Source organism: Nothobranchius furzeri, chromosome 4 (assembly GCF_043380555.1).
Source record: "Nothobranchius furzeri strain GRZ-AD chromosome 4, NfurGRZ-RIMD1, whole genome shotgun sequence".
NCBI classification, from domain to species: domain Eukaryota; kingdom Metazoa; phylum Chordata; class Actinopteri; order Cyprinodontiformes; family Nothobranchiidae; genus Nothobranchius; species Nothobranchius furzeri.
The window spans coordinates 60,910,381-60,932,345 of NC_091744.1; the positions used below are offsets into that span (position 1 = coordinate 60,910,381).

Below are 21,965 nucleotides of genomic sequence, written 5' to 3' on the forward strand. Positions count from 1 at the left end.
TCAGCGCTCTTCCCAAGGTGGTCTGCCTGGAGCCGACACACCTGCTGCTTTCTGATTGGCCAGCTCAAAATCATTACCATTAGGGGGAGCCTCTGATTGGTGGATAGAATCAGCCAGCCGGAGCTTCCCGCATGCGCGATTCATTATCATTCTGGATGCTGTGGAATTACTGAGCCCCTGACTGAAGCCCTTTTTCTCCGTCTCTCACTGCTGTGAGGAGCGCACACACACACACACACACACACACACACACACACACACACACACACACACACACACACACACACACACACAGAGTCCTTCCAGACACAACAGAGCAGGATACAAAATCAGTCTCCAAAAGCAAGACTGCTCAGACCGCTTTTGTGGAGACAATGGATAACTGGAGACACCCCTGACTTCTCCGCGCTCTTTTGCCCCACCCACGTGCTCGGAGATGTGCTCAAGCCACAGACCGCCCATGTGCTCGATCACGTCCGCATTCCTAAGGCAATGTGGGACGAACGCAGCAAGGCTGGAGCGGGCGGAGTGGAGCCGATGCTTGTGCTTGAAAATTCACTGTTTACTCAACTTTTTCATAAACAATTTTTTTAGTATGTTGAGCCCAATGAGAAGATTATAATTTAAATCAATCGCAAATTGTCTTAAATCAGGTTGAATAATAATTGGTGGGAAATGGCACCTTTTTAACTGATTCATGCTTCAGATGTTTGTTTTTTTTGAGTTCAGAAAAAAAATTGTTTCCTTGGTGATCTCCACTGGACGAAAGAGGTCATCTTCTCATAAGGATAACATACCTTTCTGGACCAGTAATTTACATCAGAATGCCTTGCAAAATGTATAAAAATTTAATATTTTAGTAGAAACATTTTAAACCTCCTGGATCTCAAGGCTTGGAACTAGCAGCTGTTACCAATTTTAAATCAAATTATTTTCATTTTTGTGTCTATTTAAGAAGAATAATTTATCCAACAAATTCATAAAGAAGGGCATCAATTTCAAATTCACTCTATATCCAACAATCCTGATGATTTACTGTCGGACGGGGATAGGGAGTCATCCTATACATTTGTTCTTCATCTGAAGCCTCCATATGAATTGCTCCACGTTGCTCTGTAATGAACTGCACCAAAACCTCTGCAGGGTGTTAGTCATAGTTATTCATGGGTAGACACTGAGTGAATCAGCCTGCTTTGACCCAGACATTACCAGAGATCAGTCAGAATATTCAGTCATAACATATTTTTGTTTCGTGTGTTTCTTACGTCAGTAACATTTTCATATTTATTTCATGTTAAATCAAATCATGATTTCACTTTGCCTGCTAAAAAGCACAATTTAACCTCAATTCAGAAGAAGCTGTTTCATTAAATTGTATTTTATTTTGCCAGAAGTACCTTCTAGGGAATTCTTTGACTGTATGGAACATTTTTGTTTATTTAACAGTTTAATTACTTCCAGATAAATGCTGATCTGTCTTATTGGCTCAGATGTTATTTTGGTCCAGGAGGTGTGTGTTCATCCACTGACTCTCAGCTTCCTTCCCTGTACTGTCTCCATAGTCTCAGGGCTTCACCAGCATGTTGAGTCTGCAAACAGCAAAACCTGCGGGACTGCTGGTTTGTTGACTCCAACATGTCAGCTACTGTTTTCCTATAATTAGAGATAATAACACATTAATTTATTTCACTTCAGTGGGTTTTAACAACCGTCCCGATCTGATCAGCGGTTACGAGAAAAGCTTTTCTGTTGTGTTTCTGATTGTGTTTAATATTTGCTAACCAGTTTGTACAAAGAAGGATGCACGGTACATTCTGCTGAGGACAGCCAGATAATTTTATATTGCAGCCAATTTAAATAATTCAAATAAGTGAGTTAAATTCTGTTCATCTCAGTAAAATTTAAAAATGGTCATTTGTGATTAATCAAAAGTTTATTCAGATTCATTTAACCCACCTCTTTTAGCCGTGTCCGTTGTGTTCCTGATGAGAAACACACTCATGATGGTCCAGATCACATCTCATATTCGCCTTTTGTCCTTCAGCATCAGCTGTCAGCTTCTCATTAGTGTGTTGTTGGTCTACTGCCTGCTTTAGCTGTGAGACTGCAGTGTGTGTGTGTGTGTGTGTGTGTGTGTGTGTGTGTGTGTGTGTGTGTGTGTGTGTGCACGCGTGTGTGTGTGTGTGTGTGTGTGTGTGTGTGTGTGTGTGTGTGTGTGTGTGTGTGTGTGGCATCAACAAGGGATTAAGCTAATCAACAGTTTAAACATGTTGGGTAATTGCTTGTCCACGTGTGTTAATGCACATCTTTAAACTGACGGTCTATTTTTTTCAGTGTTAAAGTTTCAACTGTTTGCTTCACCTGTTAGTGAAGCTCTACCATGACTCAGGTGGTTTTATACCTGAAGTACATTTCAGAATCTCATTGTAAATCAGACAAACACACTTAGTCTGAGCCGATTTAGAATCACCAGTCAATCTAATTTGAGTGGTTTGTGGATTGGAAACCTGGTAGCTGGAACAAATGCACGCAGCAGGTAGAGGTTGACCGATATTGGCTTCTCTATTGCTGATACCGATGCTGTTAGGAGACATGGTCAGCCAGTGGCCGTTATGTACTGCAGACTTTCATGGCCGATATCTAGATATTTTCCACCTTATTTTCATGCCAAAAATGTCACTAACAACATTTCTTGATGCACAACAAATTCTGAAGCTGTTAAATCTTACCTTTGTGCATTGCTCAGTGGCAAAGTCAGACACCCAAATAAAGTTAATTTAAAGTATTTATTATGCAGATGTTTAGTGTAAAAATACACATCCAAAGAAAAATAGTGTAATTTCTGTAGATATGGTGTAGGTTCCAGACGCGTGCAACTTCCTAGAATCACCAGCAGATGGAAACAAAGCTGCACCGCACCTATTTGTGGAAATGTTGAAATGACCTCATCCAGTTATTTTAGAGAACATTACCTTTCATTTATATCAAATGTAAATGCATATAATCATAAAAACTACATTGTTTCTATTTTTTATCAGTATGTTTTTAGAGTCACAGTCAGATCTCTATACTAAGTGTGTCTTTCTTTGTGCCTTTTGTGTGTATCTGTAGTCCATTTGTCTTGTAGTAGCTGGGTTGAGCCTCGCAGTGGGCTGTAGGGCTGTACTCATGAATCATCCCTTATCAGTGTGCACTCCTGTGTGTGTGTGTGTGTGTGTGTGGGGGGGGGGGGGGGGGGGGCAGTGACTCAAACGGCCTGGCCACATATGCTTTTGAGTGCAGGGCCATATTTGATGGAGGGTCAGATCTGCCGATACACACTGCACACCTACGTCCAAGCCAGGCGCTCGTTGGCGCTGGAAGGCAATTAAGTTCACTCATGCAAGTCGGCTCAATTATGCAACCATGATGTGTCCTAAAATATCACAGAGCAAGAAATGTGGGTTGCTTCAAACTTTGTTTTTTAAGTTTTTGAGGTGAGATATTGTCCAAATAGGCCCCAAAATATATAACTTAATTGCTGATCAATTTTCCAATTGTTTAACATTTGCACTTTAAGTAAGAGTCTAATTCAATAAAAGTGCACTTAAGTGGAGTAGAAAAATACTTGGAGCCAGCAGAGCCTGAACAGCACGTAAGGCTATTGGACAGTAAACCAGCCAGGCTTTAATGGGAAAATAAATGGAGCATTCGGCTTTGCTGTCTTTGGAACATGCAAGTGGACACGAACACAATGAGTTGTCCAAGGAGCTGTTAGGGACGGGAATGCTGACTGAGCTGTAGGAGAAGAAAACAAAGGGAAAAGGAGGCTCCTGGCAGTGGATCACAGCTGGCAGAGATGAAGTGTGTGTGTGTGTGTGTGTGTGTGTGTGTGTGTGTGTAGATACAAGGAACAGAAACAGAGCTGTTAGCGAGACTAGCTGTCATGGAGGATTTCCTAATTACAGTTCACCACATTAGAGCAGGACTTTGGAAACCATCAACTATTTTAAAATTTGGACTCGATTGGTGTTGAAGTTACGTGGCACTTGATCAGTTTTAGCATTCATTCTCAGCTTGACTGGTTTTTAACGATTCCCATTGCCCTGGAAGGAGCTCAGAAAGTGTTTTTGAGAAATTTACAAGGATTGGGCTTGTTTTTATTAGGAACTGACTTATTTATAACACATCTGATCTGACTTGTTCTATCGTCACCACGAAAAACTGGTATTTGCTCAGAACCATTATCCATTCCCATCGCCTGGCTTTCTGTTGGTGACTCAGTTGGGTGAATCAAAATGAGCGTGTCCAAGGTCAATCTACGAGGTAGTTGGTGTGACCAATGTGAGACAGTCTTCAAGCTGTGCAATGAATTACAATCTGAGTCACAATAGTCTTCATGCACTTTGATGAAGCCAAATATGATTTCATATTCTAAAAAAGAAAGAGCTGACCTAAATGGGTCTGTCTTTCCGATTAGACCTCAGAATGCCCTGGGATCCCCCAGAAAAAAGTTGGAATGTGTGGTTTCTCTCGTGGATTTGTTACTTTTGCATCCTGACTTTGAATAAACTGTGAACCAGATGGGAATGATGATGCTTGACGTTGGGAAAGTAGCTGATATTCTTTTTCCCATGCTGTCCTCCGTATTAACAGAACTCCTGAACACATCCTATGTGTTACTAGGGCTGGGAAATAAATCGGAAAATTATTGTTATTGAATTTTCTGACTCTTACAATGTCGTTTTTCTCAGGTCAACAAATTCGATCATAAAAAAAAGAAAATATGTGTAGCTTGGCGACATTCACGCCCTTTAAGAAGCTGTACCACCTTGAGTCACGTGACAGCGCCATCTAGTGGACAACGTTTGTTTCTGCCCTTACGTGTAGTTATTGTTCATTTATCGTTACCAAGGTGAAATCCTCAATATATTGTGATATTGATGTTAGGGCCACATCGCCCAGCCTTATGTGCTACATTCAATGAAATAATTTATGTAATAAACTGTTGCAGAATATAAAACTTGTGTTTTCCTCTAACACTATGTCACTTGCTAAGAGACCCCAGTACACATTAAAACTGTCCCCACTGAGAATATTTTGTATCTTTACTAGAAACTTGAAAACTAAATCTATCAGGATTGGTCAGTAAAGCCAGGTTCTCTGATGTGAAGTTTAAAAATGTCATTTCAAAGGCATGTAATTCTATTTTTTCTGAATTCTGTTTGATCCTAGCCGGATAGTTGGTGGGAACAGAAACCCCAACTGTGCAGTGTAGCTTGCTTCTATCCCATGAGCAGTGTGGGAAGCATATCAAGGACATGGCAGCTGTTGTGCAATTACATTATTTATGTCTAATTACATCTGCATGTGGTATTTCCCAGGTTTCTGAGTGAGTTATTCTTTCATCCCAATCTGGCTAGATTAAAAAATAAAAGTGTGAAGTTGTACATTCGTCAGTCTGCCACCAACGTAAGACCCAGTTTACGAGTGGTCCAATAAGCCCTGTTGTGTTTATGTGATCTGTTGGGCTTGATTGCATTTTCAATGCAAAAGGTTGAGGGTCCAGTGTTGTGTCAGAGATGTTTCTCCATAAGGGATAAAGCGTAAAAGAACAAATGCTATTATGTGTTTTTTTAAAGCAACAGTTTCTCTGGAAATGAAAACCAATTGAGTTTTCAAGAGATGAAACTTCTAATTGTATTTTTTAATCTTAATTTTCCACCCAAAGGGCACACGTCAGACAGAATAGGAAAATATTGATTCCTTTGACTGATTTATTTACTTTCAGCTGCATTTCTTAAAACTAGCTGACAGAAGGCCGTCATGCTGTCTGAACAGCCACTTATGGCGGTGCCCTTGTCCTCCTTCCTTTTAGGTCGATACCTGCGACTCAAGATGTTCCGCGAGGACCACGGCTCTTGGATGACCATGTTCTTCAGCACCATCCTCTTCCTCTTCATCTTTTCGCACATCTACAACCTTTTCCTGCTGATGGCCGGAAGCATGGAGTAAGACGTTTGATCCTTCTCTCTTTTTCCTCCTTCGCTCTGTTGTCCCTTCCGTTTGTTAGAGCCTCTGTTCCCTTCCTTTTGGCTGCTGTGATTGATTTTAATGCCTCGCCTGAACAGAGACTCGATACCCAGTCTGATTAATCAGCCCAGACTTTAAATCACAAGCCGGCGCTGGCGAGCGGGACGATGGTTAATCCTGAAAGATCACCTTCAGCACCGGCACTTATTGTCCAATGATCACAGCTTATTTCCTGACACCCCTTTGGCCAAAAACCAAAATGTTGGCACCGTGTCTCTAAGTCTAGGCCCTTTGCTTTCTTACCTTTCTGCTGCTGCATCTCACCCGCTGAAAGTACCGTGTGCACGGCAGAGCTTGACACCCACGTTTCAAGGCCGTGACAGGAATCCGTTTATGCATCTGCAGAGTGTCCATTGAAGGAAAACATGCCCTTGAAGCTCACAATCAGGAGGTCATAGAGAGATTATTCAGTTTCCTTTGGGTTGCAGAAAAAAAAATGCATCGTGGCAGATGTTACTTTACTTGCAAGCTGTCAGGAGAAAAAAATCCCATCAGGCCTCTAATGGGATCCATCTATACCATGCTGCCTTTCACATATTAACAAGAAGCTTCAAGCATCCATAAGGTACAGGCAGATGAGGGCTGTTACCTTACAGGCAAGGATTTTGTACTCCTCTAAGACCGAAGGCATGAGTTTGTATAATCAGCCCATCTGTCGCTCTGACCAACACGATGACGCCAGCATCCATCTTAGTTGGCCAAGAAAATAATAAATAACAGGATGGATGTTGCTCGCTCTGGGAAAACTTACATTTGCAGTTGCACTTAGTGCTTCTGTTGGAGAAAGGATCCCTTTTTATCTTGATCCTGTTTCCCATTTCAGCTCTGAGATGTCAAGAAAATGGGCCGTTTAAGACCGCGAGCGCATTTTCTTTCAGGAGTGCTTTATTTAATGGCATATGGATGAAAATAACAATAAAACATATATTTACTCTGACACTTTGAGGGACATCTTATATCAGTTATAGTCTTCTGTCTGATCTGTTAGTCACGCATTCACGTTATGTCTGCGTCACATTCAGCATTCTTATTAAATAAAACAGCTTATTGAATCATTTAAAAAGCACGTGCTGGGTACTGGTCTCCAGGTCACTGGTTAAAAATGTCAAAACCCGACTTTATTGCTGTGATTTTAACGCCTCTTCAACATGAAGGAACTCTACTCCTGTGCTGCACAGATAAATACTCCCTCTCCTCCTCGTGGCAGAAGGAGGTGAACCTGTGGAACCCCTTTTCCTTGTCTGAACGGAAGAAGAAGGCTGTTATAGGGAATTTGGGGTTTGTCAAAAACCCAGATGACTATGGCTTTCAGGGAGAAGATTTGCACGAAGATGGTGAAGCAACACTTTGAGTAAAGTTTCACATCGACAGGGGCATCGTTCTTTACCAAATTTAAGGCAGTACTATCTTGAAATGAATATTTAAAGCTGGCAGAGACTAAATTACATAACAAAGATCTGTTAATTAAAAAAACTGTCGTCATCATGCTCATTAATTATCTCGCACAGGCATTTCAAAACTTTGTGACACTAGCAAGATTCCTGCTGAAGGTTAGGTTTTATCATAAAACTGTTTTTCTCTACAGCTGCAACTCCGATGCTGTAAAGTCGTGGCTGCAGAGACAGATGGCGCTGTTGTAAAGCGGACTAACCAACCACCAAAGGTCTATCTCTGCACAGGCTCACGCCCATCTCGCCCTTCTTTACAGATTTTCTGTCTTTCTGCTCCAACAGTGTCCACTGAGGACGTGGACTCTGCCAAAAACCATTAGTGCTTACATCTCTGTTCAAGGCCGACATGTAAGAGCAATGTCCACACTCTGCCAGGACACCCCCTCAGAAAACTGGCCCAGGGATGCAGTAGCATGAAAGCAGCAGAGTTAGCTAAAAGGTGATGGAGGCTGAGAAGGAGAGGGGCGTGTGGTGGGGTGGGGGGTAGCTGCTCCAGCCCTGATGATGCAGTGAAATGTAATTCTTTTGATCTATGTCCAAATGCCATTTGCATCGCCCTCCTCACCCCTCCAGCCGCTCCCTCACCCCGCAGCAAAGCTGCTGTAGTTTTGTCACAGGCCAGAAAAAAAGTACAATGTCCCTTTGTTGCTGCAGCTGTCCCTCTGTAGGGACGCTCTCCCTCCGTCTCATTTGGGCCTATACTACTGGCTGCGATATCTGATCTATTTATTTATTTATTTATTTATTTATTTATTTATTTATTTATTTTTGTCACCAAGAGTTGAAAGGCTTGACATTTTGGCTCCGATTTACCAGCTTTGACATCAAGCCATGATGGTGCACTGCAGGGGGACAATCTGCTGGTCTCTCTCTCTCTCTCTCTCTCTCTCTCTCTCTCTCTCTCTCTCTCTCTCTCTCTCTCATGATGTTCTCATCTCAAACCGCTGTCAAGTTTGTGGGGACGTGTTTGTGTGGGGAGACTGCCCCCCACCCCCCCACCCCCCCCACCCCACTGTCATGCTGCTTGCACCCTGCGCTCATTAATATGCTTTAATTTTCTCTGACCTTTCATTTGGTCTCGGGGTGATTTAATTAAAACTGGTGATACATCCACAAGCAGAAAAGAAGATAAACCACGCTGCCACCGGGGCAGCAAACAGTCACCGATAAGAAACAACAAGAATTTATTCCTGTTTAGTGATGTATAAAACGGATTCATCGGGACAATAATCAGTGGGCACAAGGAGGTTTCCAGCCTGTATGATCTCAGAGCTAATATTTAGACAGCCACTACTGGGTCAACAGCTATCTACCTGTTACCTGCTTCATGTCATAATCATGGGAACTGTAACCCACCACTTGTTACCAAACCCTCACATCTGGGTTATTTGCATTTTAATGTAACTGTCAGATTAGGAGAGGGGCTGTTTGTGTGAAACCACAGGAGTGTGACCGCCTAGGGAGTTTGACGGGCTTCATGAATGTGGAATCCCATTCCACCATCTTCTGGTACCATTACCAGCCAAAATCAGTCCCTAATTAGATGGTGTTATTTAATTAGGACCGCCCATTGCGTGGCGTACACATTAATCAAGGCTAATTTGGAAAAGCTGGGAGGAGGAGGAGGAGGGGATAAAGTAGACGAAGGTGGAGGGAAAGAGGAATCTAATGAGGAGCTTTAGTGGGACAGGCACGCTTAAGTTGCTAGATCACATCTACGCTTGACTTTTATTTTTCATCACAGGAAAGAGGGATAGCTGTAATGATGGGATGAGGGAAGTGTGCAGATGGTGTTTAATAATAAGTGTTGGATGTAGCATTAGCCTGGGTGGGATTACAGCTCACTGTGTAAGTGTATTTGCCTTTGTTTGGATGATCCTTTGTGCAGCATGTGTACCAGTCCCCCTTGCCTGTCTTTTTCTTGTCTGGCTCTAAGCTGCGGTAATACCAAAAGGGTAAATAAATAGCATGTTGTGGTATGCTGATATCTGCATTTGCATATGGGACATCTTTCTGATGTTTCCATGAACTGACCTTTACTTGTCACTGAGAAGTGTGAATATTAAGCTGCTAGCTTATTTTTGTATTTTTATTCTGCCTTTTATTCCACAAATAGGCTCTTAAATGGGTTAAGTGTGTGTGTGTGTGTGTGTGTGTGTGTGTGTGTGTGTGTGTGTGTGTGTGTGTGTTCTTCCTAATTATTGTAAATCCAAATAGTAATTTGGGACTTACTTTTGTGACAATCTACGCTTAAAGGGACAATGTGTAGTTTTTATTGTTAATCTCTGGAAATATCCATCAGAATGTTGAAAATGAATTAAATGATGCCCAGTTGTTGATAAATATTGGCATGGGAGTGGGTGTGAGTCTCTGGGTGATGCCATGTTTCCTTTTACGGGCAGGGTCGCCTCCAGAAAATTTTGATATGGGTGGCCAAATGGGGCCTAAGAAATTTTTGGGGTGGCACACCAAATTGGTTCTTGTGGTAAGTGGGGGAATTTAGCCTGTGGCGATGTACTGCATTGCACCTTTATTCATTTTTATTAAAATAACAGTACGTATCCAAAACATTTAACGTAAATTTTACAAATGTAAACATTTTATAAAAATACATTTCAGTTATTTCAAATGTTACCCCAAATTTCATTTACATTTTATTTTTTTAGGTTTATTCACCTGTGTTGTTGTGTTCACAAAATAAATAAATAAATAAACATATGGAGACAAAATCTTTTTTCACATGGTGAGCAGCAGAAACATATGTATTTTTTATTCAGATTATTTCTTTACTCATTAATTGTAATATTTTTATTTTGCTTTACAATGATGTCTTAAATAAACAAGATCAGTGTATGGTTTGACTGAACATTAAGATGATTTGTTAACACTGGCTTTTCCTGGGGGGGGGGGGGGGGGGGGGGGGTACCGTTGTCCACGGGAGCTCATGAGGACAAAATGCATTTAACTATCTGTAATGCGTGGTGAGAAAACTTTTGCTATTAATAAATGTTGTTTTACACATTTACCTCTACGCTCGTTGCCAGTGATGAAAGGGATTGTCGTGTGATTGTTATTTTTCTAGAGATTGAACGATCTGACGAGGTACTGGTTCAAAAATTACGCACCTAGGGATTTTTGACCCTAATGGCCATCTGTTGGTAAGTTCTTGCTCGAGCACAAAAATACAGCTTACTTATAATGATTTAGGTATATACTGCCCCCTATCGCTAGGGACAATACACATCGTCACTGAGACACAAACCATGAACTAAAAGTTGTCACAAAAATGCAAGAATAACAAAGATGACTTGCTTCAGTCCTTACTACAACCTTTAATAGAGGCATGTCAGTAGCGGTATCTGCACAGAGAGACGTTATTAAAGGTTATAGTTTGGGCAAATATGACTAATTGTATTGCTGTGAAGTTGAATAAATCTAAGAATGTTGTTTATGTAAGAGCCTTCTGTCTACTATCAGCTCCCGGGGATCCAGAACATTGAGGACAGAGTCCTTATCACTTTTAATGTGTCTGAGTTCTGTTGCTGCTGCTCCAAATAGATAAAGGGTGCGGTGCACTCTCCGCCACCGACTTCTGGAAAAACAAAATCAGCATCTTTCCGCAAACCTCAAATGACCTGAAGCAGAAGAGCCTACGCTGGCCTTTCTTATAACCAGTTCCAGTGAAGCACTTTCTGTCCAGGTTTGTGTTTCTGTGAACAGGCTTCTGTTGGCCTTTAACATCCTCTTCCTGGATGGAAACAGTAGTGTTGGGCTTATTCCTGCAAAAGAAGAAAAACATAGTCTGCCAGTACTTTGTTCTCACCAGCAGTGAAGTTGACGCTCTTTTTAAAGAAATGTCCTGATTTGACTTTTTCACAGACCATTCTTTCAGCTGAGAAAATAAACTACAGATTTAGGTATGGCCGTACAGTTTGAACATTTTCTTTATCTGACAGTAAAATTCCTTGCAGTTTAGCTAACCACGTCGCTCGTACCCACGTATTCTTCCTACTGCTTTCACACTTGTCTGCAGACACATGTGAAACAGACTCATTACTGTAATCTGAGATAAGTGATTAGAGTGGAGCTTTTCCTTTTAAAGTCATTTCTTCTCATAGCTATAGAGGCATCTGAGGCTGTGAGGTACGTCGTTTTCTGGGATGTGGTGGGGAGCATCTGTGATGGCTGCGGTCATTCAAATACCTCAGGGTGTGCAAACAAACAAATGCAAACATGACTCAGCAGCAGGAGATATCAGCTGTGAATGTATGGTTCCTCATAGAGGATAGTTTACTGACTGACTACCTGAAAGGGGTTTTAATTAGGGCTGTCCGATATTATCGGTCTACCAATAATATCCGCAATAAAATAAATAATCAAAAAACATTTGTTTTCAGTCTTTTAATTCCTTTTATACCATCTTATACATTAAACTATTCAGCTACTTATCCTCTTTCTCTCAAATATAAAAATACGACAGATCTGTGTTTTCCCCCACGTTTCACCAGCTCTTCCAAAGTGTTGGCCTGGAGAAACAGTCCCTCCATTTTACTGGTTCAACCACAGGGTTTCCCTCCCTGCACAAAACATGGTATCCACCTCAACCGGCACCTCTTGCTGTGGAGGAGCAGCAGCTCTATTCCGAGTCCCTCTTAGGTTTTCGAGCTCCTCACCATATTTCTAAGTCCAGCCATCCTGCAGATGAAGCTGATTCTGGCCATCCGTGTTTGTGATCTAGGTCTTTCTGTCATGTAGCTCACAACCACTGGTAAGGGTTGGAATGAAGATCAACTAGTAAATCACAAACTGAGATCTTCATCTTCCAGTTAGCTTTTAACAGGCGAGTTTAGCATCTGCATCACTGCCGACTTGTTCTAGCTGAATGTCGTAGATGGATGAAGAAAATAGGACCACACCATCCACAAAGAACAGAGAGGAGAACCTCCCACTTCTACATTCTCACCCACCGTCCCACTTTCCAAACTGCTGGAGAAGGTCGTGTATTCACAATTGGTTTCTCTTATGGACACAAATGATTTATGGGAAACCTTTCAGTCAGGGTTCAGGAAAGGTCACAGCACTGAATCTGCTCTTTTAATGGTTTTTAATGACACGTTTTTAGCCTGTGACATGGACAATGATGTTGTTCTGCTATTGCTTGACTTATCTGCAGCTTTCGATACAGTCGACCACGAAGTCCTTCTGGACCGACTACAGCATTGGGTGGGGATAACTGGGCAGGCCCTCCAATGGCTTCGCTCTTATCTTCAAGACAGGACATTTAGTGTTCAGATGGGTGAGGTAACGTCACCCAGCGTGAAACTTCGTTGGGGTGTGCCACAGGGCTCTGTCCTTGGTCCTCTCCTATTTGCAGTGTATTTGCTTCCTCTTGGAGTCCTCCTTCGCCAGCATAATATGAAATTTCATTTCTTTGCTGATGACTGCCAGATCTATCTCCCTCTTCAACGTGGGGAGGATAGATCAGTTTCTCATTTACTGGATTGCTTGAAGGACATAAAATGCTGGATGGCTTCTAATTTTTTGCACCTAAATGAGAGCAAAACGGAAGTTATAATACTTAGTCCTGGCAGAAGAAATGGCTCTGGTGCTGATATTGACCTTGGCCCATTGACACCCTATGAAAAGAAAATGGTCAGTAATTTGGGGATTAAAATCGACTCAGCACTTAATCTTGACACTCATGTCAATACAGTGGTGAGGTCCTGCTTCTTTAACCTGAAAAGACTTTCCAGGATCAGGCCTCTGCTGTCCAGAGCTCATCTGGAGTCTGTGTTGCATGCCTTCGTCCTGTCCCGGCTGGACTACTGCAACGCTCTGTATGCTGGTCTGGCCCAGTGCACGGCTGCACGGCTCCAGTTTGTGCAGAACTCTGTGGCTAGGTTCCTGACAGGCACTAGATGTCGAGAGCACATTACCCCAGTGCTGGATGCTCTGCACTGGCTTCCGGTAAAATATCAAGCTCAGTTTAAAATCTTAACTCTCGTTTATAAGGCCCTCCAGGGCAGTGCCCCCTCGTACATTACTGCGCTTTTGAACAGGTATGCTCCATCTCGGTCTCTTCGCTTAGCCGAGCAGGAACTTCTGGTGGTCCCCCGGTCGAAATTTCGATCGAGGGGTAGTCGTGCTTTTTCTATTTTGGCTCCAACTCTGTGGAACGAATTGCCACTGAGCATTAGGCAGGCACCATCCCTTCAAGCCTTTAAGTCTCGTTTAAAGACTCATTTTTATCTGATTGCGTTTCAGCGCTAGGGTCACTTGAATTGCCCTAACATTATGGTTTTAACTATTCTTCTTTTTAAACCGGATGCTTGATTTTATTTTGTCTGACATTTGTTTATTTTTAACGATTGGTCTTATTCCAATATCTCTTATCTGTAATGCTATTTGCTTGCTATTTTATGATTTTATGTTTTTATCCTGCTTTTATGCCCATGTATTGAGAATGTTTTTCTTTTAATGATGTTGTTCAGCACCTTGGGCTTCGGATAATGTTGTAGAAGGTGCTATACAAATAAAATTTGATTGATTGATTGATTGATATGTACAGAAATTATGTTATGAACAGAGCCCAAAGGGTTTCCACATCCAACTTTCACCTGGAACTTGAACTAAGTGGCAGCTCTACAGACTCTGTCTCCTTCATTTCTGGGATATGTGAACAGCAGAAGTAGAATCTTGTTGCTTGATCTAAACAAATCACATTCAACAGCACTTTGGAGAAGTTTTTCAAACTCTTTGAAAGAGAAACAAAAAGCTTTTTGAGGTCACTTTGGACATGAAGAAAGTTATCCGTAAAACTTGTGAATCAACCATTTTATCCCAAGCAGAGCACGCAAATTTAACACGGAAGAGATTCAAACCTCCAACTCTTTCTCTGGGAGGCAGTGCTGCTAACCGCCTCTAGCCTGCAGCCTCTTCAAATCTGAGCATTTTCTGAGTGGCTCACACACAAACTAGGATGTTTATTTGTTTACACTCCTCAGTTTTAATAAGACACGTTCAAGTGACTCTTTACCAATAAGTCATGATGATTACACGGAACAGAGGAACCGTTTTCCTGAGCCGTAACATGTCTTCAGCTTCTTCTCTATCAGCAGTGGCTGAACTCACTTTAAAATCTAAAAATATATGTTAGATTCAGAAAAGCAGTGATCCACAGAACCTGAGATGAACCTGCACCTGGAAAAATTGAACAAGACAATCAGATAAATAATTAAAAGTTATCCACGACATGTTTTTCATCCTAATATGTCAGCTTCTATAGTAAATAAAGAATATAATTTTATTTTTAGTGTTCTTTGACTATTTTCCAACTAAATCCATGAATTATTCTGCTTAATAAAATGTTTAGTTATCACAACTTCTATTAAAGTTTGTTTTAACTGGCTGGTTTCCTTGCACCTACATAGACATACAATGTGTGGCATTTTTTAACAATACTTTCAATGTAGCTGAGCTTTGATTTGAAAGGTCGCACCGTTACATGCATTATACATTTGGTATAGCTTCTTCAGAACCTTGAGCAATAAACTCTACTTGTCTGTTCCTGTCTGTAGCTCTGAATTTAAAAGCAGGATTTAGGTTCTCTTAGCCTGGCAACCCATATACTGTATGTGTGAATATATAGTCTGACCACGACCCATTGACGGCTTTCAGTTGTGCATAGGGCAGGATCTACGGTTGTCTTTCAAACTGTCTCTGCATGCTGTTGGACGACAAACAACATGATGTACTCATGGATGTCAGTAAACAAGGCAGTCCACCATACACTGTCAAAGAAGACAAAAATACATAGTTTTTCTAAATAAAGAACCTAAGTTCCTCCATCTGCTCTCGCCCTCGTCTAAAAAATCCTAAACTGATACCAAAAACATTTCAAACGAGCCGTTACCACCTCAGTTTTGCTCAGTCACAGTAGCATCCTACCCAACAAACTGCTGTGATTGGACAGTTCCCAGAGTAACCGAGGTTTCTGAGGTTCCAGTGGAGCGAGGCTAGACCGACATGCAGAGCAAAATCATTTTGCTTCGGCACACTGACGGTCTAGATTTCTATGTAGGCTAAGGTTCTCTGTTTCTGATTCACTTTTTTTTTAAAATAAATTCAAATCTGGGGTTCCAACTTCTGATGGAATCATTCATTGTGACTCCTTCCAGGAGAATGATAACAACTAAACCACCCAGTCCACTGTTCGTTTATGGCCGATTCTTTAAGAAGTGACAGAGAATAGAGATACAGATTTGCAGTTGGAGATGGTAAAGTGATACTGAGCAGACAATTTATTGGCAACTTTACACTTCCAGGTAAATACAGCTCCTCCCTCGTTGTAAATGCCTTACACAACATTGAGTACCGTAGTGCACACGAAGGGGACAGGCAATGCATTTCAAAGCACAGCCGGCCAAGGTCGCCATTTAATGTTCTGAATGAGTTCAGCCTTTTACAGGGCAAGGCAGGTCAATCGGTTGCCACAGTCACTAAATCACTGCCGGTCTCTCTCAGAGAAGACGGGTTTATAAAAGCCGTGATGCTGCGCAGGTCCAAAGACAATGGTAAAAAAAAAGAAAAAAGAAAAAAAAATGTGAGCATTTGATGACTCAGAGCACTGAGAGCTCCATCAATATTAGATTTTACAACTTTAATTTTCTGTGTTTTCATGGGCCTTAAATAACCTAGGATCTTAAGTAGAATGAAACAAATAAAACAGATGAATGGAAAATTAAACAGTTTTTATTTAACAAACAATGAAAGACAGTTTTAACTATGAAGTGTGGATTATAGATAAAATGGGGAGCTTTTGATCTGGACATGTTTAAAACAACCTTTATATAGACCACACCATTAACAATAGTGATGTAATAGATTTTATGGTTTGTTATGGGATACTTGAATATTTAGACTCAATTATATACTAATAAATTACCAAAATAATTGTTTATGCTGATTTTTTTTATTTTATCACCACAAACTGAATACCAATGGAACATGCATAATTATTCTAGTGCTCTGCCAAGCTCCTCATGTCACTTTGTAGTTAAAACACAGAATCTCCCAAAATTATACATGAAAAATAAACATTTCTATAGTTATAGTTTTTATTTGTGATGCTAATTAGCATTTTACACAAGTTGGCACCAAGAATTGATCAAGTGAAGGGGAAAAAGATATTCAAGGTCTAAACACGTATATACAGCAGTATAACTGAATCTGAAACAGAATCTGAGCAATGCTTCTTCCTTTAGGGGATCATGAAAGGTTTTCAGGATCATGGGAGTCAGAATAAGAAAACACATCAGCTGGAAAGCAGAGAAGCGCTGGGAAAAGCAGCAAAAGTCCTAAGGGGAAAAAATACACCTCTCTGAAGAATAGATCCTTGGAAACAGATGACTGAAAACAGGGGATGACTTAAAAACCTCTTTCAAATGATTTCCTTTGTACATTTGCATGTTTCTGTGAACAGCTGAGTCCTGACCTGAGGAACTGCTCTTTGCAGTGTGATTTGAGAATTTATTGTTTAATTTTTAAAGATCTGAGCCCTGCTCTAGGTACTACTGGGTAGCATGTACCAGACTTTTCAGCTTATTTCTGGGTCTTGGATGGATGAACCAGTTCCTGACATTGTTTGGTTTCAGGTGTACGTGTGTTTGGAATTAATCCACACACACTTCCGATATTTCTTTGGTGTACCAAAAAGCAAAGAAGCAGACATTCTACAGATTAATTTCCTGGTGATATCATAAATCACAGGAAGAATAATTCTGCATGACATTTTCTGGCAGTTTAGGAGCAGTGTCTTCGGTTTGAGTCCGTTTGGTGTCAACTTTAGCATTTGTAGCCCAGCAGTCTCATACCTACACAGAAATGGTATACAACTCATCTAATTAGAAGGGAGAAAGACCCAAAAATGTACAGGATGACCTCTTTAAGCTTTGGGGAATTTGGTTATTTTTGTACATTGCACCTAATTAAGAAGCTCTAGACTCCAGATCCTTTGGCCCCATGAGGCATCGCCATCATTACACTAAAATCAGCCTGCACTAATAGTTTATCAGTGCCTTACACATTCATCAGGTATATTCATCAGTAAGCATTTTTGCACAAGTTTGTTGATAAGAAGAAAAGAAAAGGAGAATTAATCTTTTAAAACTGAAATAAATTGAGATCATATTGGTTTTACAGTCCAAGCTGTAGCTTTCATAGCATTTTAAAAGGCAGCCCAGAAGCTGCTTAGCACCAAAGAAAATTTGTTCCCAAAACTTTTTTTTGCTAAAGTCAAACAAGGTAACTGTCTGAACTCTGAAACTCTGTGTGCTTTGTTGCACAAAATCAAAATTTCTTGCTTTTCTGATAGAACAAGACAAGCCAAAGAGGCATTGAAACGTCCTTGAATGATGTGTCTGAACAAGTGTGGGGAAACCTGATAAAAATCCTTGTAGGGTCAAAGCTGCCCGAGTCGGCCGCGCTGGCACCATCATCGGAACCGGCTCTCAGATTAATCCACGGGAGCCATTTTAGAGCTGATTATTCATGGTGCTACTCCACTGATGTTCCGCTACACCCAATTCTCTCATTAGGTCATCCAGCTCTGAAGGCTATTAAAGTTTCAGTCAGCATGAATAAGTCAGAGGCCTCTGATCATGCAGCATGAAGAGTCCCCCAAACTCATCACAGGTGCTCTGCAAAAGATTAGGAAAAAAAGGAAAAATCTTTTAGTGCAGGTGTAACATTTGCTTTATTAAATATGTGGGAAGGGCAGGGGCTTTGCAGCGGGGCAGTTATTTAGATTTAAAGCTTCGCGGGTGGTGCCAGACAGCATTTTCAGAAGTATCGATTGAAATTTCTCTTTGGGTAAATGACTCCCAATGGGATCTCCTTGGAAACTGGAGTGGCGCCAAGCCACTGAACATCCAGCCAACTTAATGCAGATATAAATCGCCGTTCCAATCAAGGCTGTTTTATTTGCAGGTTTAAACGGAGGCAATACGTCACCCACAGGGCTGCACGTTTTTGTCAATAAAATCCTGTCATATATGCTGAATACATGCTGGGGAGATATCTCATAATGCATACTCCCAGTGAGGGATAGTTCCTCAGACAATGGAGCATTTGAAACCAGTTCTGGGTCGCTAGTTTGGCATAATTAGTCCCGATTGCTTTTATCCATCTATGAGCCTGTGTTGTGACATGGGCTGTCATAAAGACATGAGCAATTAGCATGAATGGAAATCGATCAAGTTACCAAATTAACTAATAGCTTGTACAGATTGTTCTCCATTGCTTTTCAACTGATCGTTTAGACTCTTGACAACTCATTTAGAAGAGAACAGCAGATGTAGCTCCTAATGCATTCAGTCAATAAAAATACCAGCGACATACATACTGGGAATGAAATTTAAACCAGTAAGGTCGTAGCCCAGATAGTCCTCTCTATGCACAAAAGGAATCACTTCAGTCTTTGCTCGCGGCCCCAAAATGACCGAGGAAAACAAAGATGAATGGAACTATTGACTTCAAATACGACCCTTTGAAAGCCCAGCCCAAGCTCTATCCATCTATTATATTCATGAGCATGACCTGTCAGAGGGCGGGGGTGGTGGTGTGTGTGTGTGTGTGTGTGTGTGTGTGTGTGTGGGGGGGGGGGGGCACCTGCTCCTCTCAGCTTCTGAGACACTGGCTGCCAGGAGATCAAACAGGTCTTGTTGCTCCCTCTCTGTTCTCCTCTTCTCCTTGGCAAGTTCTATATAGGAGGCGACTGACCCACTTTTCCTCCCTCCCTGAGCTATTACCTGGAGAAAATGGAGTGATGTAGTGCACGAGTGCGTTGGGCGGGTGGATCCTTTTGTGGGACTGAACAAAAGCTTCTCATCTGCTCCTGCTGTACAGAGATGAAGGAGTAACTAGGACTCCAAAGAAAGCTTGTCGTTTTTTTTTTATTGTTATCAGATCTGATCACATGTGAGATTGTTTCTCTAATAGTCTGTCTGGGTCGAGTATGGACTTTGCATCTTTGTGAGCGCAGGCTTAAACTGGTTCCACCAAGATTCGGTGCTTCAACAGGAGGGATCTCATTGGGATGCTGGCGATGATTTGAAATAAACCAGACATGAGACAAATTTGCCAAACAAATGGATAAATTGGCAGCCACTGCAGGCACCAAAAAGCTAGAAAGGCTGTATAAATCCCACCACACGCCAGGGCGCCGCCCCATCAGTCCTGTGAGACCGATGGGGCGGCGCCCTGGCGCACCCTATGGGCGAGCCGCCACTGATCAATTCCTTTTTTTTTTTACACTTTACTCCTCACTCAATGACGAAGATTGTCAAGAAAGCAAGTTTTCAGTGTTTATGTCAAAAATAAAATTTCTCCAAACATTCTTTACATCCATTTTTTGGTTCTTTTTGAAACACAGAAAAGGTTTTTTCTTTACCTTGCTGACAGTTTCGTTTGCCGACTGCAAAACATCCTCAGAGCTGACTCTGATGGTGGCGTCACTTCCTACTCCGTTTATCCGCGGGCAGCAGAGGACGTTGTCGCCCTCTGCTGCCCGCTCTCCCCTCTCCGATGATGCAGTCCCATGCGCGATCCAATGTGTAGACCCCATCGTCTCTGTTCATGGTCTCATATCCACGTCTCCTTATCTCTGTAGCTTCTTTTATCCATCTTTTGTATTTCTGTTGTTCAGTGTTTATGATCCTTGTGTTGTCCCAGTCCATTATATGGTTTTCTCTTGTGCAGTGATCTGTTACGGCTGACTTCTTAATTGTGTTTTCTGCTTCTTCTTTTGCTGCTCTTGTGTGTTTTCGACTTGTTTCTTTCTCGCACTCCTTTCTTTGTTCTATTGTTCGTGTGCTGAGTTGACGTCCAGTTTCTCCTATGTATGTTTTATTGCAGAGTTTGCATGGGATTTTGTAAACGGCTCCACATTTAAGTCCAGCTGATATTTTGTCTTTTGGGTGTACTAGTCTGTTTCTAACTGTTGTGTATGGTTTTGTTGGTGTGTTTATGTTGTGTTTTTTCATAGTTGCTTTTGTTTTTTCTGTTATGCCTCTGATGTATGGTAGGGTTATCACTGGTTTTGGTTCTTGTCTTTCTGGGTTTCTGGTTCTTTGCTTAGGTTGTTCTCCTCTTTCTGTTGTTTTCCTTTGTTTATTGCCCATGTCGGGTATCTGCAGGTCTTTAAAGCGTGTTGTATGTGTTTGTCCTCTTGTTAAGGTCTCCTTCTTCTGTTATCATGTTTGCTCGGTGATACAATGTTCTGATTACTGACATTTTGTGTATGGTGGGGTGTTCTGATGTCCATAGTAGATATTGGTCTGTGTTTGTTGGTTTCCTATATGTGTTTATGTTTAGGGTCCCGTGGGTCTGCCTGGTTATTTTCATGTCCATAAATGCTATACTGCCTTCTGTTTCTGACTCATGTGGACTTTATGTTGCCTGTGTCATCAATGTTATTCAAGTGTTGTGTTTGTGTGTCTGTTTGTCCTTTTGATATGATTTCCAGTATGTCGTCTACATAACGTTTCCATAATTTTATTTGGCAGTTTGGGGGGGCAGTAGCTATGGCTTTTTGTTCTAGGTCTTCCATGAAAAACTTGCACAGGGTGGCTGATAACGGGTTACCCATGGCGAAGCCTTCCAGTTGTTTGTATACTGTGTATGTAAAGTAAGTGGAGTTAGCTACCAGTCCTATCAGTTGTGCTATGCCATCTGCTGTGAGGTTTGTTCTTTTGTGTAAAGTCTTGTCCTGTCTGATTCTGTTAACTACTATATCTATGGTTTTTTGGGTTGGTGTTTTTGTGAACATGTGAGATGAGTATGTCATTATCTTCTACTGTAATCTTTTTAATTATTTTGCCAGTTCTATGCTATTTTTGCAATGTTTATCTGTGTTACCTAATAACGGGCTGATGAATTAGCAGATTTCTTTTGCCATGTTGTATGTTGGTGTACCAATGCTGTCTACTATTGGTCTAAGTGGGGTGTTTTGTTTGTGTATTTTTGGAATTCCATAGATTCTTGGTATTATGTTTGCTGTAGGAATCCAGTGTTGGTACATTTTTTCTGTTATTTTGCCTTTTTTTTTGTAGTGGCTTCAGTAATTTTTTCATGTTTTTCTTAATGCTTTCTGTTGGGTCTTTTTTAAGTATTTTGTATGTATTTTTGTCCTCTAACATCTGTTTCATCTGTTGTTTGTATTTTTCTTTGTCCATTACCACTGTGGTTCTTCCTTTGTCTGCCGGTAGAATAATTATCTGTTCATTTTTGGATAATGCTGTCATGGCTGATAGTTCTTCTTTTGTAATGAATTTTGCTGTTCTTTAATATCCCAACAACGTTATTTCTGAGTTCTGCTTTCTTTCCCTCATCTGTGATCTGTTGACATGCTAGTTCTGTTGCTACAATAAATTCATCATATTGTTT

General features: G+C 41.2%; 1 protein-coding gene across 3 annotated transcripts in view; it reads left to right on the forward strand.

Moving 5' to 3' along the window:
- The window catches only part of tmem117 (transmembrane protein 117), a 62,894-nt gene that overhangs the window by 22,690 nt on the left and 18,239 nt on the right, over positions 1-21,965 (forward strand). For 2 of the 3 annotated variants that reach the window (XM_054732880.2, XM_054732881.2), the window contains exon 3: positions 5,858-5,990. The exons of the other annotated variant lie outside the window; for it this stretch is intronic. In XM_054732880.2, the coding sequence (XP_054588855.1) occupies positions 5,858-5,990 (133 nt within the window). The remainder of the gene's footprint in view (positions 1-5,857; positions 5,991-21,965) is intronic. 3 annotated transcript variants of the gene reach the window in all.